The sequence below is a fragment of the Nannobrachium achirus genome, assembly GCF_963921795.1.
Source record: "Nannobrachium achirus genome assembly, chromosome: 8".
Lineage (NCBI taxonomy): Eukaryota > Metazoa > Chordata > Actinopteri > Myctophiformes > Myctophidae > Nannobrachium > Nannobrachium achirus.
In genome coordinates, this window is record NC_137817.1 from 6203973 (window position 1) to 6216836 (window position 12864).

Genomic DNA, 12864 nt, shown 5'->3' on the forward strand with positions numbered 1-12864 from the left:
TGGTATGCGTGGTTGTCATGGTGGGTGGTGACCCAGCTGAAGTTAGCCACACCCACGTATGTTGGGTGAATGGTAATTAGGGGAGGGGTTGATTCTGTGATGTAATAAGTATCTGTGTTTTTGGACCGGCACATTTGACCCCACAAGGTGGCAGCCTCCAGCTAAAACCCAAATAGAAAGGCAATACATAATTGTTCATAACAACCACACCAGGGGGTCTAATGAAGTACTGTCAACCTCCTAGACACATGAAAACCAGAAAAAGTACAAACCTATGGCACCGCCTCTTTAACTGTACTTGTACCATACTACATTTCTATTGTATTGACAATACTTGTACTGTTCTCCATTTTTGTCTAAAATAATCAATCAATCAACAAGGGCTTTATATAATTCCATTAGATCCATTGGAACGCAGGTTATTTTTGTCCCCACATTTCATGAAAAGTAACGCTTTTCCCCCCTTGCATCTCAGGTCTCCCGCCGGTGTAGAGGCTCTTGTAACTGAGCCAGATCTGATGACTCTTATAAAGCTCTTGTTTAAATAGGGGAATGATTAAGCATTAAAACGCTTAATCATTCCCCAATTTAAACAGAATATAGCTTTGCCAATCTGTTACACTGCCGTTTAATTGCTTGATTGTAATTGCTTATGACAGGGGTCCCCTTAGTTGAGAGAGAAATGAAGCAGGGACCCCCCCACAACCCAGAGAAACCATATAGTTTAATGGTTTGACAGCACAATCATCAGTGTATTTTGGGTTCATGTCAATTTGTGTTGTCAGATATTTAACCACTTGAACCGTCAATACATAATAAACTTGACCTTTCACTCTGTACTTTGTCTGCTCTTTTTTCCCCTCTATGTCTCTGGAGTGATGGTTAAGATATTGGACTGTCACGCAGGAGACCCGGGTTCGAAGCCGGGTGGGGACGTTCGGATCACCTCCGTTACACAAGCATCCATATTCTGAGAACTTTAGCCAAAAATATCAGAGCTACAAGCTTGTAGATCGTCTATTTTAGCGTGTAGATCGTCTATTTTAGATTGTAGTTTGTCTATTTTTGGCGAAGAGCTTTGGAGGGGGAAAAGAGCAGTCTAAGTACAGTGACAAGTCAAATTTATTAGTATTGACAGTTCAAGTGGTTAAATATCTGAAAACCCACATTAACATGAATCCAAAATACACTGATGATCGTGCTGTCAAACAATGGAAATATATGGAATCTATGAACAAGTTGTGGGGGTCCCTAGCTTCATCTCTCTCTCAACTAAGGGGTCCTTGGCCTGAAAACGTTGAAGACCCCTGCTCCATGGCATGAAGTACAGACTCCACTTGAGAGTCGGTTGTCAACCACGACCCGGACAAATCAACGGCAGATTGATACGCGCCGAGCATTGCGCGGTGGTGATCGCCGCACGCCCACTTTTCTGCCGTGCGCTCGTTTGATAAACGAGGGCCATATGTGTGTTAGTGTGTGTTTACCCCTGCGATAAAGTAGAGTGGGTTCCTGATTACGTGTGTGTGGGTGTGTGTTTGTGTGCGTGCGTGCATGTGTGTGTGTGTGCGTGCATCTCATTCTAGGTTCTTTCACAATAAGCGACTGAGTAGAGGGAATGGATGATGCAAGTCACCTTCAGGCTCCACCACAGAACACAATACAGCACTGAGGAACAATGCTTTGGTGGGAGAGACACGTGCACTCACACACACACACACACACACACGTACACACACACACGCGCGCGCACACACACGCGCGCACACACGCGCACGCACACACACACTTACTTTCCCATGGGTACACATACAAACATTCATGGGCGCACATACATACATACACACACACATATTCATGGATGCACGTATACTCACGCGTACAGATTCACACACACACACACACACACACACACACACACACACACACACACACACACACACACACACACACACACACACACACACACACACACACACACACACACACACACACACACACACACACACACAGAAGATAATTAATGGTGGTGAATCCCCCTCAGCTGTGGGAGAGTAAATTGCTTTTTCACCCTCCACAGATTTCAGCTGCTCGTTATGTTGATGGTGCCAGAGCGAGTGTGCACGTACACACGCACGCACACGCACACGCACACACACACGTGCACGCGACGCACACACACACACAGTTCATTGTGACATACCGGTACGACAGCGTTGACACAGAGATGCTTCTATATTGGCATCTACAGTACACACCCGCTGTGTGTGCATGCGTGCGTGCGTGCGTGCGTGCGTGCGTGCGTGCGTGCGTGCGTGGGTGCGTGCGTGCGTGCGTGCCTGCGTGCGTGCGTGCGTGTACATACTTGCGATTTGTGCAGATGGACTCATGGTGTCATAACGTTGTTGTCAGTTGGAAACCTATTTGTTTTTTATTCACCATTTTACATTTTTAAACCAGTGAAAATCGCTGATCGACAAGTACGTCACTGTCGGGTGGAAACCTTGTATGTTCAAAACCATTCGTTTTGTATTCATAATTTTGAAAATAAACTAAACTAGTGAAAACAGCCGATCTACAAGCACACAACGCCTCGCACCGCGAGGCGTTGTGTGCTTGTAGATCGGCTGTTTTCACTACTTTTGAGCGACAGCCTCGTATAATGAAGCAGGGCTTTGCTTTGCAAAATAATATACAAATTTGAAACTTGGAGATACGAGTTTTCTGCCCGACAGTGACGATATGCATCCTTGACCCTTTCTGTCAGGAACTACATCAACAGTTACTGTATAATGGTCAAGTATATTCTGTAATATAACTGACATCAGCCAAGAAAAGGCAAGCAACATGATGTAACCTTTGTGTTGTCTTGGCCGAGTGTTTACATGGGGCATTGTCACTTGCATCACCCCACATCACATCTGATCAGCACTTGCCATACATACTCTGGTTCTCAAACTTTTTTCGACTTAAAGGACAACTTTGTTTTTTTACAACAAGGGTTCATATTTTAGATTGTAATTAGAGAAAAGAAAAAGTGAGTTTTAAATGTTTTCATTTGCTTCGTTCTATTCTTTTATTGCATTTACCGCGCTAAAATGTGGGGCATGCGTACGTATGGGGGCATGCGTATAAGTGGCTAAATATGTATTTTTAGACACAATAAGCCAGCAGTTTCTTTATTGCTATTTACAGTAACACTTCTAGCCCCCATAAGTCACATCCAACCATGAAAGGTTGCGTTGTATCTTGGGAATGGGCTTATTCTGTGTAAAATGACATATTTAGCCACTTGTAAGCATGCCCCAACCACTGAAATAAGAATCTCTAAAACAATAGAAAGTAAATGAAATATTTTTAACACTCATCTTTTATATTCTTTAATTACAATCTAAAATATGAACCATTGTTGTAGAAAACTAAAGTTGTCCTTTAAGGGTTAGGGTTAGGTTTAGGCATAGTTTTACAGAGGTTAGGGTAAGGGTTTGGGTTTGGGTTAGACATAGTTTTACTGAGGTTAGGGTTTGGGTTAGGTTTAGGCATAGTGGTTCAAATTCACCAGGTTAGCATTCACCAGCGCCGGCAGGTTAGCATTTCACCCGCGTTGAACAAATGGAACGTCGAACAAATGTTGTGTCGAAATAATAACACGCTCCCAAAAATAGGACTTCCAGAAGCAAAAGATTTGAGTTGAAAACGTTCGCTTTAAACATTTTCTATATATATTCAAAGATGTGCATGATTTTCTTTTTAATAACATGAGCTATTATATCTGCTATTTTTTGAACAGCCAAAGAATAAAATATGGTTAAATGGGTTAATGTGATGGTGAACGCTATATTAACTAATTTAGCTGGGGACCACCCCTGGTACCCTGTTTTGCATTTTGCTTTGGGTCAATAGATTTTAGCGGCGTGCGTGCGTGTGTGCGTGTGTGCGTGCGTGCGTGCGTGCGTGAGTGCGTGCGTGCGTGTGTGCACACGTGCACGTGCAGCGTGTCTGTTCTTGTACAGCGGGTGTGTAACACTATTCAATTTTGTTTTCCTGATTATTCTCCATGTAGCAATAAAGCGTTATGTCCCAGAGCTGTCCCGTATTCATGATTTGTGGAGTGTTATTTGGAGAAAAAGTGCACAGCAAAATCTTTACTCTGACGCTGTAAAATATGGACCCTTACCATTTTTACAGTCCCACACTGACACTCTGGATTTTACTATGTAGCTCGTCGGGATTTTATTAAGCAACGCCATCTTTTCTGACTGTGTGGACAGTTCGTCTATTCATCTGTCATTCAATGTTACTAGCCCTTACCCGTTCAAAGATATGAGCTCCAAAATGATGTGCAGTGTGTGGGTTATGGGATGTGCACTGTCCATACAGTATATGAGGGATGGAAAGTAACTTTAACTGGTGCTTGCATGATAATATGTAGGAGCATCAATGTAAGAAATACCCGTTTCGTTTAATGGCTACAGAGATACATCCCCCCCGCCTGCATACACACCCGCCTGCCTGCACACACACACACAGAGCTGGTTAAACATGTTGCCTCATGCTAGATGCAGAATAGATGTGCCTCATGCTAGATGCAGAATAGATAGTAGATACACCATAAAAATGTTAATATACAGCATATGATTTGTGAAAGTGACAAACGGGCTTCACAGTTATGTCAGGTGTGTTCATATGCTAATGGTGATGCGATTTCAGATCAATTGCTCCAGCCACTGATGAGAAACGTTGTTTCAGACAGACACTCAGACAGACAGACAGACATTCGGAAAATTATATGTTTCGATATGAGATACTTAAATGGTTTCCTGTGGAAATAAGCTTAGTCTTTTCATGGATCTCCTTTTAGTAGACCTTGTACCAGTGAACTGTACCGTCATGAAACTGTACCTTTTCCTATGCAAACTTCTAAAAAAGTCTTCAATCAATCAATCAATCAATCAATCAATCAATCAATCAATCAATCAATCAATCAGTAACGAAGTGCATTTACTCGAGTACTGTACTTGAGTACATTTCTTTATTTTTGCAGTGTCTCATCTACTTTATTTGAGTATTCATGGGTTGCATTTGTAGTCCTACACCGGCCATGTTGAGGACCAACACAGGTGTTCTGATTGCTGATTGGCGTAGAACATTAGTTCTATGCCAATCAGACACATTGAAACACCTGCGTTGGTCCTCAACGTGGCCGTTTTGGACTACAAAGAAACCCATGAATTAGTAGTTTTGGATACTTTTGACACTGCACTTCATTTCAAATACACATATTACACTTTTGACTCCACTGCATTAAAAAGGGAGGGAAAAAGTACATGATGAATTAATCACTTACCCCCCTATTTCAGATATAGTTAAAAGCTCACAACTTTGAGTATGTAGATATCGTCACTGTCAGGCGGAAACCTAGTATCTCCAAGTGTCAAACCCGACCGGACATTTAGGGCTGGGTAGGGCCTAAAATGTATGTTAATTAGTCGGGCCGGGCCTCGGGCCTGCCCAGTTAAGGCCCAGTTAGGGCCCAGCTCGGGCCCAGTTAGGGCCGGGCCTTCATTTTCAGACACGTTGAGAACTCTAAATAAAACACCTTTGAAGCATCAATCCATGTGTGCCGACTCTATTTTCCCCTCGTACGTGTGCTTACCCTGAAGAACTCTTTGGTGGAGCCCGAGTCCAGCGTCCCGTAGGCGATCTCGGTCTGCTTGGCCAGGTCCTCGGCGCTCTCGATGGGAGACACCATCCTCTCCACCGTCAGGAAGGCAGCCAGGTTGGCCGTGTAGGACGAGATGATGATGAGCGTGAAGAACCACCACACGCCTCCTACGATACGACCCGACAGAGACCTGGAGACACATATATTATGTTACAGTCAGTTTGGGTAACTCAGTGAGATTGGGGTAAGAGCGCTCGTTTTGTCGTTCACCACACACCCCTAACACCACCTGGATCAATTCACCTTGATAGTCTCCTATCAGCGCACCAGTGTAATTCTGCGTATTCACCATGAGATGGCGACAACAGCCATTCACTTTAGCCATTAGCTTATTATGCCTAACTCTAACCCTAACCCAACCTCAGTACAACTATGCCTAACCCTAACCTCCGTGGGGTGAGGCGCTATCATTCCTGCCGATGCTACGTTGTTGTGGATCAAAGCGACCGCTTGTTCCGCCCCGCGCCGGTACGACGAGCGCTCCTGTTCTCAATTTCACTGAAACTCAAAAAAACTGTGACATATACAGTACGTCATAAACACATGAGTGTTCCGAGTATGTCCTGTTTTATTATTGCGATAGTATTTTCTTTCACTCAGAACAGACAAATAACAATCGTGGGCATCAGTGCTCTTGTAACGGCCGGTAGAGAAGGCCACGTTTTTAACGTGATTTAAAAGTTAGATTAGGAGAAAAATCCACTTTTGTGTATCTCATAACACTGCTGTCTATGAGGAAAACGGACCTTCCGGTCACGTGATACCCCGTTGCATTTCGGGAAATGGAGTATTTTGTAGCTTACTGTACAACGCGTCAAACGCGTCGTTCGACGTGTTGGCGCGTCGTGGGTATCAAATGAGTTTCGTAAAAGACTTGAAGTTGGGGGCCACAAGATCACAACAAAATGTGTGCTATAGGTTCGATAGGACACAACAATGGACATACATAATATGGTAACTTATTGGGGCCTGCTTCATGCTGCATTCAAGCATTTTGATGTTTGATACACAAGGATAATTGCTGTGCCAGTCCTTTAAAGTGCACAGGGACGATATACATCTAAGTTCTACGTTTTGGGTTCCAAGTACTACCTCCCGAGCAGGGTCCAAGTTTCTGAGAACATTATCTTAATCCCAGCCAGCATGGAAAAAAATCACAACTAATGTGAAGTGAGCGGTGCTATTCATGAGTTAATTTCATCAAGCGCCCTCCCCCCTAGCCAATCACAGCACATCCTGCAAAACTTGGCCAATGGGACACTTGACGTACAAAAGACTTTGAGCCGTTTGTGCCAAGATGTAGGACGGACATACGGACAGACATACAGACATTCACAAGTCCGGCTATTGGCAAGACAGACATCCGGTATTGTCCCAGCTCAGATTCTGAGTCTGAGACAACTTCCTGGCCAGGAATATCATAGTTTTGGCCCAGAAGTTCTTCTTGCCCCCCTAGTGGCAAAAAAAAAAAAAAAAAAAAAAGAGAACTTCTGGGCACTCAGATTAGCAAGACAGTAGATTTTCAGGGCATTGTTAGAGCATTAAGAGGGACAAAGGAGGGCATTTGTAAAGGTATGTTTATGTAAATGCTGTTCAGATTCTTCTTTCCAATGAAAAGTGTCGAAAAAGTGCCTTTTGTTTTCAATAACACAAGAGAAGAATGAGCAAGGCTAAACAGTGAAAAGAACCTGGGAAAACAAGTATTTCCAGGAACAAATGCAGGAAAACTACAGGAAATGCTGAAGTTTTGAAATGTCATGACATCTGTACAGTACATACACACAGGGCCAGATCTAGGAGAGGTTAGCACCGCTCAACCAAAACCAGAACCTGTGAAACACATTATACGGACAAGGCTCCCCTTGTAGTCCTTGCAGGCAGGGACGTGCTGGCCATTGGGAAAAGCGGGACAACTCCCGAATGGCCGGTTCATTCCCGGCCGGTCCAGGCCGGACATTAGGAAAAAATAAAAATAAAATGTTAGCCTTCGTTCCATTTTGGGGGCTGGGCGGCCAACAAAGTAAATCGTCACTGTCAGGCAGAAACCTTGTATCTCCAAGTTTCAAATGTATACATTTTTTCGCAAAACAAAGCCCTGCTTCATCATACAAGGCCGTTGCACAAAAGTAGTAGTAGTAGTTTAAATCATTTTTAAAATGATAAATACAAAACAAACGGTTTTGGACATACAAGGTTTCCACCCGACAACGACGAAATATAACTCATGTACAGTAATTGGCCCACTGGCTTGTCACTTTGTCATGATCTGAAATGACAAATCTTTGAGTAGCAGCAGCGCTATAGAGAGAGATCTCTCTCTATAGCGCGCAATGAGGGCCTCTCCAACTCTTTTTCCCAGGCTGAATCAGGGGCCCAGCACGTCCATGCTTGCAGGCCATTAGTATATGTTCCTGAAGGCACCACTGGCATGACTGTAACATCCAAACATCAAAGATGATGGCAGAGAGAGAGAGTGGGAGAGGGAGAGAGGGTGAGAAAAAAAACCCAGACACTCAGAGTTTGGTTTAAAGCAAAAAAAAGAAAAAAAAATTAAAGAAAATGTCCTTCGTATCTCCGAGGGGATGTAAACAACAACATGAAAGCTACATCCTCGTCATATGATGTCTCTTTCTCTGTCTTTCTTTCATTCCTGAGAGACAAAGAAGGGAGAGGGAGGATGGGTTCACATTTATATTCAGACCCTGTCATATCCCAAAGTTTTCATTCAGGTCTGAGAACCAGATTTGCCAAGTCTTCGGTTCTGCACCTTCTGTGTTCAGAAGCATGGGTGTTGCTCATCATAATTGTACGGGCACATTTTAAAGAGTTTAGCTCACAGACAGACAAACAGACCCCCCGTTTCGGATGGCTTGCCTCCTATATAGCCACGTCCTAAAACCTTTTGGTCTTAGGAAACTCGCAGCGCGGCACTCAGTGCCACGCTGCGAGCTTGTAGATCTGCTATTTTGGAAAAATCTTGAAAAAGTCTTTGAATATTTCAAATCCTTCTAAGGTTTCTTGAAAAAAACTATGTTTCTGTGTCAGTGGTGCTCAAACCTTTTCATGTGAAGGACCCCCAAACTGATATTTATTTGGCCACGGACCCCCATCTCAAAATACTTAGCTCCAGGGACCCCCCAGAAGCAAAATTTGAGTTACAAATGTTTTCTTTTCAAAAATAGCAGATTTTCTACAAGCTCGCAAGCTTGTATATCTGCTATTTTTCAATAGTTAAAGTATAAAATAATTAAGGCCCCCTCCACCTTGGGCCCTAGTAACTCAGTCCCACTCCCCCCCCTTGTGACACGTCTGGTGGCCACCGTGTCAGTTGTCACTGCCGGCAGCCTAAAGACACAGTGTTGAAGATAAATCTAATCCACATTGGACTTTCTGGACCCTCCAGAGGCATACAGCTTGTGCCCGACAGCTACAGCAGCGTGAGCGATTCCCCCCGGTCCTCCATTCCCTTTAGTCACCGTCCAGCAGAGCAGCATCTCACTCTCTCTCTCCCTGGTCCTCCATTCCCTTTAGTCACCGTCCAGCAGAGCAGCATCTCACTCTCTCACTCCCTGGTCCTCCATTCTCTTTAGTCACCGTCCAGCAGCGCAGCATCTCACTCTCTCACTCCCTGGTCCTCCATTCTCTTTAGTCACCGTCCAGCAGCGCAGCATCTCACTCTCTCACTCCCTGGTCCTCCATTCTCTTTAGTCACCGTCCAGCAGAGCAGCATCTAACTCTCTCACTCCCTGGTCCTCCATTCTCTTTAGTCACCGTCCAGCAGCGCAGCATCTCACTCTCTCACTCCCTGGTCCTCCATTCTCTTTAGTCACCGTCCAGCAGCGCAGCATCTCACTCTCTCACTCCCTGGTCCTCCATTCTCTTTAGTCACCGTCCAGCAGCGCAGCATCTCACTACTCTCTCACTCCCTGGTCCTCCATTCTCTTTAGTCACCGTCCAGCAGCGCAGCATCTCACTCTCTCACTCCCTGGTCCTCCATTCTCTTTAGTCACCGTCCAGCAGCGCAGCATCTCACTCTCTCACTCCCTGGTCCTCCATTCTCTTTAGTCACCGTCCAGCAGCGCAGCATCTCACTACTCTCTCACTCCCTGGTCCTCCATTCTCTTTAGTCACCGTCCAGCAGCGCAGCATCTCACTCTCTCACTCCCTGGTCCTCCATTCTCTTTAGTCACCGTCCAGCAGCGCAGCATCTCACTACTCTCTCACTCACTTTCTGTTTCTCTTGCGCCTTTGTCCGTCTCTGCCTCTCAGGTTTAGTATCTGGTCTCCCGGCATGTGCACTTAAACCTCTCCAACTGATCCAAAATGCCGCGGCACGACTGGTCTTCAACCAGCCTAAGTTCTCACATGTCTCTCCCCTTCTCCGCAGCCTCCACTGGCCCCCGGTTGCGGCCCGCACTGAATACAAAACACTGATGCTGACCTTCAAAGCAGCCAAAGGTATGGCTCCTCCATACCTCCAAAACCTGATCAACCCCTACACCCCCACTCGTTCACTTAGATCAGCCAACACAGGGATGCTGACAGAACCCTCTCTAAAAACTCCAGGGCAAAATTCCACTTGTCCGAGACAGTTTGCCCTCCTGGCCCCCAAGTTGTGGAATAAACTCCCTGTCGCACTTAGAACAATGGACTCACTCGCTAGCTTTCGCCGTGGACTGAAGACTCACCTTTTCAGACTCCACCTAAACCCTTAGCACTACAGAAAAATCAATGACCATACATGAAGCTAGTTAGCATTTGTATTTGAGCGGTGGTCACACCGTCTCCATAGAGTGGCCGTGTGTGTATCCGTGTATCCGTGTATCCGTGTATGTGGGTGGGTCTGTATGTAGCCTCAAGTGGTGTAGTACCTTTTATGACCACACATGTTAAGGGAGGGGCGCTGTTTTCAGGCCAGGCCAGGCCAGGCACACACACACACGCACACACACACACACACACATACAGGGGGGAAGGGGGGAGGGGTTGGTGGGTAAGAGGGTGCTGTTGAGACTAGCCTGGGGGGGGGCGGGGGGGAGGTGACAGAATTCATAGATCTAGAACACATCGAATTCATAGATATAGAACACAGAATATGTAGAGTACAGTATACAGTACAGTTAGGTAAACCACCGCTCAGTTCACACGGGTGTGATTTTTTAGGTTTTTAGAACTTTGATTATATCGTGTTTTTTTTTCTAGATAGATATCCATTTGCATTTGTTATATTGCTGTTGATGTACTGACATATTATCTTGTTTATTATTGTGATGTTTTTATCTGCTTATTGTAAGTCGCTTTGGATTAAAAGCGTCTGCTAAATGCCTAAACTGTAAACTGTAAACTGTATCTCTGACCGGGACAAAAAGCACTTATTTTGAAGTCCACCGACCGGAAGTCAAGGGTTGATGTTCGTTCATTTTACACATACAGTAGGTAGCTTGACGTGTGGTGCTAGCTTCTACGTGTGGTGTGTGTGACCGTGTATGTGGGTAGCGCAGGGAGCCACCCCACAAAGATTTGAACATTTCAACCACTTTAACAACAATTAGGGAGCAAATAAAGCGGCTGCAGTTCTTGCTTTTCTTCTCTTTTTATGCTTACAAACCTCCCTGTACCGCACGCGCACACACACACACACGCACACACACACACACACACACACACACACACACACACACACACACACACACACACACACACACACACACACACACACACACACACACACACACACACACAATCACTTCTATAGGGATGACAATAGAGATGCATGATGAGTGAGAGAGAGAGAGAGAGAGAGAGAGAGAGAGAGAGAGAGAGAGAGAGAGAGAGAGAGAGAGAGAGAGAGAGAGATGGTAGGTAGGTAGGTAGGTAGGTATTGTCAGCGGCGTGGGTCTCAACACATTTCAAAGCAGCACAGAGTCTCATTAGCAAGCAAAAGGAATGTTTTGAAATAAATAAAATATTCTCTTTCCACACAATGACAGGGACGACTGGGGGATTAATGAATTATTGGCAGAGTTAAATAGTCCCCGGTGGAGCAATAAAGAATGACAACAAAATAATAATGGTTTTGTTGGTTGCTCGTATATCAGCTATTATATGGGAATGGGAACACAGACCATGATAGGACTCTATAAACGTATAACCCCCAGCACCCGTCCTTCAAAGAAACCTACGTTTCAACACAACCGCAAATAATCTGCCTGTTGACTACAGTGGTGGAAATTAACTGCGTACATTTACTCAAGTACAGTACTTAAAGGGGAACTCCACCACTTTTCAACCTATCTTCATATAATAGGTCCTCACTAATGTTCATGATAAAATATCACAATTTGTTTCTACTCAGTTTGGGTCTCATAGGAGAGCTGTGGGTGGGTCAAATCCTTCCTACCGGTGACATCATCAATGGGAAATGCAAGCTAATAGAAACTGCAGGCTTTCTATTCCTGAAAAAGTTGCAATGTTAAAGTGGAAGCCATTGTTCTCGTGATAATAAAAATCTTTTTTTTTTTTTTTTCAAAAATATTATAATGTTTTTTTTGTCAAACGATGATGTCACCGGTAGAAGGATTTGACAGCTCTCCTATGAGACCCAGACTGAAAAAAAGTGTGCTATTTTATTATGAACATTAGTGAGGACCTATTATATGAAGACAGGTTGAAAAGTGGTGAACTACTCCTTTAACTCTCCTACTGCCAGATTATTTATTTATTTATTGGGTCTGGTGCCATCAAAAAGCGGCTTACCTTTGCGACGTTATAGTAGATAGACAGACATTTATATATATATATTTTTTTTTTATTGTGCAATAGTGCACTTTGGTCTGCCAGGCAGCAGAGGGCGGCGTCATGCGAGAATGAATGTGAATTTGCCTGTTATGTGTTGAAGAAGAAGAAGACCAGTCACTGGCCACAGAGCCTTACAGCCAGAGGAAATCAACAAGGAAGTGAATTGTTCTCCGTTGATGTTAACGCATAATGGATTTTTTACACCATCACCGCGGAAAATGTGTTTACAGTACACGGCCGCGCGACCCCTCATCAGCTTACAGTCATCAGACGAACGAACCGAACGAGCGCCGTATTGGCATCGAGGTTCTGTAAAAAATGGGGCGAACGTTAACGTTCAA

General features: G+C 44.5%; 1 protein-coding gene across 1 annotated transcript in view; it reads right to left on the minus strand.

Annotated features, from left to right (window-relative positions):
- The window catches only part of gria4a (glutamate receptor, ionotropic, AMPA 4a), a gene marked incomplete at both ends in the record, with an annotated part of 137125 nt that overhangs the window by 34019 nt on the left and 90242 nt on the right, over positions 1–12864 (minus strand). Inside the window, one exon of the mRNA XM_080731165.1 lies at positions 5657–5855. Coding sequence (XP_080587291.1) covers positions 5657–5855 — 199 coding nt within the window. The remainder of the gene's footprint in view (positions 1–5656; positions 5856–12864) is intronic.